This window comes from Engraulis encrasicolus, chromosome 11, assembly GCF_034702125.1.
Source record: "Engraulis encrasicolus isolate BLACKSEA-1 chromosome 11, IST_EnEncr_1.0, whole genome shotgun sequence".
In the NCBI taxonomy this organism is placed as follows: Eukaryota; Metazoa; Chordata; class Actinopteri; order Clupeiformes; family Engraulidae; genus Engraulis; species Engraulis encrasicolus.
This window is the reverse complement of record NC_085867.1, coordinates 45,885,435-45,890,434: the sequence shown is the minus strand read 5'-3', so window position 1 is coordinate 45,890,434 and position 5,000 is coordinate 45,885,435. Positions and strand designations below refer to the sequence as shown.

At 42.7% G+C, this 5,000-nt stretch overlaps 1 protein-coding gene across 1 annotated transcript in view; it reads left to right on the top strand.

Annotated features, from left to right (window-relative positions):
- ptpn11a (protein tyrosine phosphatase non-receptor type 11a) overlaps positions 1-5,000 on the top strand; it is a 24,144-nt gene that overhangs the window by 16,904 nt on the left and 2,240 nt on the right. Inside the window, exons 12-15 of the mRNA XM_063210753.1 lie at positions 1,713-1,780; positions 2,012-2,163; positions 2,395-2,507; positions 2,856-2,959. Of these exons, the coding sequence (XP_063066823.1) occupies positions 1,713-1,780; positions 2,012-2,163; positions 2,395-2,507; positions 2,856-2,937 (415 nt within the window). The 3' untranslated portion in view covers positions 2,938-2,959. The remainder of the gene's footprint in view (positions 1-1,712; positions 1,781-2,011; positions 2,164-2,394; positions 2,508-2,855; positions 2,960-5,000) is intronic.

Genomic DNA, 5,000 nt, shown 5'->3' with positions numbered 1-5,000 from the left:
TGTATTTATTTATTTATTTGTGAATATGTCTGTTTGTTTGTTTGTTTGTTTGTACTTCGTATAACTCAGTCAAAACTGAGCCGATTTTTATGAAATTTTGTGGGATGATTGGTCATGACCCAAGGAACAATCGATTAGTTTTTGGGAGTGATTGGGTCAAAGGTCAAAGGTCAAGGTCAAAATGTTTGTTTGTACTTCGTATAACTCAGACAGAACTGAGACGATTTTTATGAAATTTACTGGGATTATTGCCCATGACCCAAGGGACAATCGATTAGTTTTTGGGAGTGATTGGGTCAAAGGTCAAGGTCACGAAAAGGTCAAAACCGTAAATTGAGCTGATTTTTATTAAATTTAGTGGGATGGTTGGTCATGACCCAAGGAACAATCGATTACTTTTTGGGAGTGATTGGGTCAAAGGTCAAAGGTCAAGGTCACGAAAAGGTCAAAAACGTAAATTGAGCCGATTTTTATGAAATTTACTGGGATGATTGGTCATGACCCAAGGAACAATCGATTACTTTTTGGGAGTGATTGGGTCAAAGGTCAAGGTCACGAAAAGGTCAAACACGTAAATTGAGCCGATTTTTATGAAATTTACTGGGATGATTGGTCATGACCCAAAGAACAATCAATTACTTTTTGGGAGTGATTGGGTCAAAGGTCAAGGTCAAGGTCACGAAAAGGTCAAAAACGTAAATTCAGCCGATTTTTATGAAATTCACTGGGATGATTGGTCATGACCCAAGGAACAATCGATTACTTTTTGGGAGTGATTGGGTCAAAGATCAAGGTCAAGGTCACGAAAAGGTCAAAAACGTTTTTCTTTGCCAAGCACTATATGCCAGAACAACGTTTGCATGCGGAATTGAATAAGAGGTCAAGACTGGGCCAAAAATTTAATATTACGATATTCCGGTCCGATTTAAATTAAACTAACACCAAAATTTGGATAATGTTATGCCCCACACTCTGAAGATGGCCAGAAAAAAATAAGTGGCGTAGGCGAAGGTTTGCGCTCTACCGAGTGCCCATTCTAGTTAGTCACTAGTTATTATGTAGTCATTATTAGACCCATAGTGGTCCACTGCAGGTTAGATAGTGTAGTCATTAAACCCATAGTGGTCCACTGCAGGTACTAGTTACTAGTTATTACCCATAGTGCTCCACTGTATGTCAGTTAGTACTAGTTACTAGTTAATAACCATAGTGGTGCACTGCACGTCAGTAGTTATTACCTATAGTGATTAGGGTGATACCAACCTGGAGACATGCCAGTCATGCAGTATTGTTAGACCCATAGGGGTGCCCAACAGCTTTAGTAGTTAGTTCCGTGTGCGTGAACACTGCTCAGGGGTCCGTTTCACGAAAGCGTCTTTGCTATCGTCGTTAGCAAAGTCCTTCGTACGAGCGACTCAACTGCATCTTGACAGTGACGCTCGCCACTAAATCCAAGGGAATGGTGTTGCATCTTAGACGGTCTTAAGACGGTTAGCAACGACAATAATCGAGAAACGGACCCCTGCCTAGCCATGTCCTGTTGTGTTGTTGTGTTGACTTGTCCTCTTCCTCTTCTTCATCCTCTTCCTCTTCTTCCTCCTCCCTCATCTTCCTCTTCCCCTTCCTCATCTTCCTCCTCCTTCCTCTTTCTCTTCTTCCTCTTCCTCCTCTTCCTCCTCCCTCATCTTCCTCTTCCTCGTCTGTCGCTGCAGTGCTGGCATTGGGAGGACTGGAACCTTCATAGTCATCGACATCCTCATAGACATCATCAGAGAGAAAGGTGACGCACACGCACACACACACACACACACACACACATACACACACGTTTTTTGTGCACAAATGTGTAAGCTGTGTTTATTTGGGTGTGTGTGTGTGTGCGTGTATTTATGTCTGTGCATGTATGTCTGTGCGTGTGTATTTATTATTTGGGTGCGCGAGTGTGTGTATTTATTGTGTGTCTGTGTGTGTGTATTCATAATGTGTGTGTATTTATTGTGCGTGTGTGTAGGAGTGGACTGTGACATCGACGTTCCCAAGACGATCCAGATGGTGCGATCGCAGCGGTCAGGAATGGTGCAGACAGAGGCTCAGTATCGCTTCATATACATGGCAGTACAGCACTACATCGAGACACTGCAGAGACGCATAGAGGAAGAACAGGTACGATACACAAGTGTGTGTGTGTGTCATCCCTCTACTGTCTCTACATGGCCCAATTTACCTGAATTCACCATACAGTGTAATACAGTTACATTATATTGTGTATATATGACTAATGCAATGGTGTGTGTGTGTGTGTGTGGGCGTGCGCGTGTGTGTGTGTGTGTGTGTGGGCGTGCGTGTGTGTGTGTGTGTGTGTACGTGCGTGTGTGTCTCCATGTCTCCCTGTAGAAGAGTAAGATTAAGGGGCGTGAGTACACCAACATCAAGTATTCTCTATCTGACCTGACTGGGGGAGACCAGAGCCCCCTCCCCCCCTGCACACCCCTCCCACCATGCCCAGAGTGAGTATTACACACACACACACACACACACACACACACACACACACACACACACACACACACACACACACACACACACATACACGAGTCCTCTCCCCCCTGCACACAGCTACCGCCATGCCCAGAGTTAGTATTACACACACACACACACACACACACACACACACACCAGAGCCCCCTCCCCCCTGCACGCTGCTACCGCCATGCCCAGAGTGAGAATTACACATCGCACTAAAAAGATTTGTCTTTGCATGTCTATAATGTGTGTGTGTGTGTGTGTGTGTGTGTGTGTGTGTGTGTGTGTGTGTGTGTGTGTGTGTGTGTGTGTGTGTGTGTGTGTGTGTGCAGTACGCACAGTCTGCGAGAGGACAGCTCGAGGGTGTATGAGAACGTGGGTCTCATGCAACAGCAGAAGATGAGTTTCAGATGAGCAGACACACACACCTGGACAGGTAAAACACACACACACACACACCAAATCATTCCATACTTCAGAGCTGTCATAACAAAGGTATTTCTTGTCAACCAAGCGGAGGCACAGACAAGAGTATAGGTCTTTACAGTATTTCACTACCGTGTGTTTTTGAGGTGTTAGCGCTTGGTTCAGCCACTAGTGGGCCTACTCACTCAACAGGTGCAGATGAACTGACAGGAATATGCTTCTGGCAAACAGTTGAATAGGAATCCGTGGATCACACTGCAAGAAACAGTAGTCCAGTTGTGTATGTAAATCCAGTGAATCCGATGGCAGACAAATGGTTTACCCGTTTTCTTGCTTTCGCTTCTTTGTTATGACGGCTAAGTATGGAATGTTTTTGAGCGTGCTTATTGCTGAAACTCCGATTACTTAGATCTTTTACATTGGCCCCAGCAGTTAACATTGGCTGCATTTTTCGCTAAAAAGCTTAAAATAAGCAAACTCCGTAATGCCGTGGCATTTCCCAGAATGGCTCATCATTAGACACATTACAGTGCCATGAGAAAGTTTGGGCGCCCCTTTGGAAAATCGTTACATTGGGTTATTTCTCATTGAGCTTTTAAAGTAGCAACTTCATGTTAACATATGTTAAACTGTAGGGAAAGAGAAACATTTCAGCAGTGGAAGAATTTTCATAGGTGTTACAGAAACAATCTTATGTGGATTGAAACAAAAATATGCGCTTGCATAAATATGGGTACCCCAAAGAAGGTATACCATTAATATGAAGTAGAGCTCACCTTTGCAGCACAAACTGGTTTTAATGTGACTTTGGAATCCCTTCAGTCACTAACAGCAGTGATTGGTCATTAAAATGCTATTTACCATACATAATAGCAGACTAGGCTTGTCCTAAATTCTATCTTGGAGAGTGGTAATATAGTGGGCTCTGAACAACTCTTTGCAGACTTTAAACAAAGATAGTGCATTACTATGAATAATGAGAAAGGTAAACAAAGTAATCTGGAAGTCTTGGACAATGTTTCTCCACACCCAGAAATGGAAATCCATTTGAGTGGAAAGAATGGAAAGCCACAGGAATGGTACTCGTGAAAGGAAAGTGTAGTTTGCTGAAAAATAGTTAAAAAGGCATGGGTAAAGGATGGTAAGAATGGTAACAGGCACACTACAGAACACCTCCATAGAACTACAAGACCATAGCTGCTGATAGTGCAGACTTAGACATGGGTCCTTCCACCTATACTTTTCACAAGGCAAAATCTCATTGGATGGGTGATGCATAAAAAGGCTTTCCTGTGTATCCATCAGAGATAAGTTGCTAAACTTGTGCAGAAAGCTTATCTGGACAAGCTAAAAGCATTTTGGGAAATCATACTGTAGTCAGATGAGACTGAGCTAGAGTTATTTGACCTTAACAATCGGAGGTGGAACTGGCAAAAAATGCACCCATAAATTCTATGACCTCTGGCCTTAAGTATACCCTGCTATAGGTCTGCATGGCTCGCCTACACATTGTAAAACTTATTACAGTTGAGGGCCTCACTAATTTCTTTCAAATGGCAGATTTTTCAAAAGAATGTCCAAGTGTCAGTCACAAAATTAAGGCTGACCTGAGTTTGGGCTTTCCAGCAGGACAGTGATTGCACTGCACTGATCAAAATTCAACAATGAGTTAATGCAAAAGAACAAGTACAATGTCTTGAAATGGTCTTACCAATCTTGAGGTATCACCATTATTGAAAAATAATGGATTTATTTGAACCAGGATGTCTAAAGAATACAGATGAGTAACCTGACTGAATTAGAGAAGTTCTGGATAGAATAATTGGCAACTATTCAGTAGCACCAGGCAGTTGGAACTTCTCTTCTTGTATAGGAAGTATCCACAGGCCATTAGATCAGCAAAGGTGAGCGCTACTTCATATTAATGGTATACCCTCGTTGGGGTGCCCATATTTATGCACACGCCCATTTTTGTTTAAATCCACATAAAATTGTTTCTGTAACACCTATGAAAATTCTTCCACTGCTGAAATGTTTCTCTTTCCCTACAG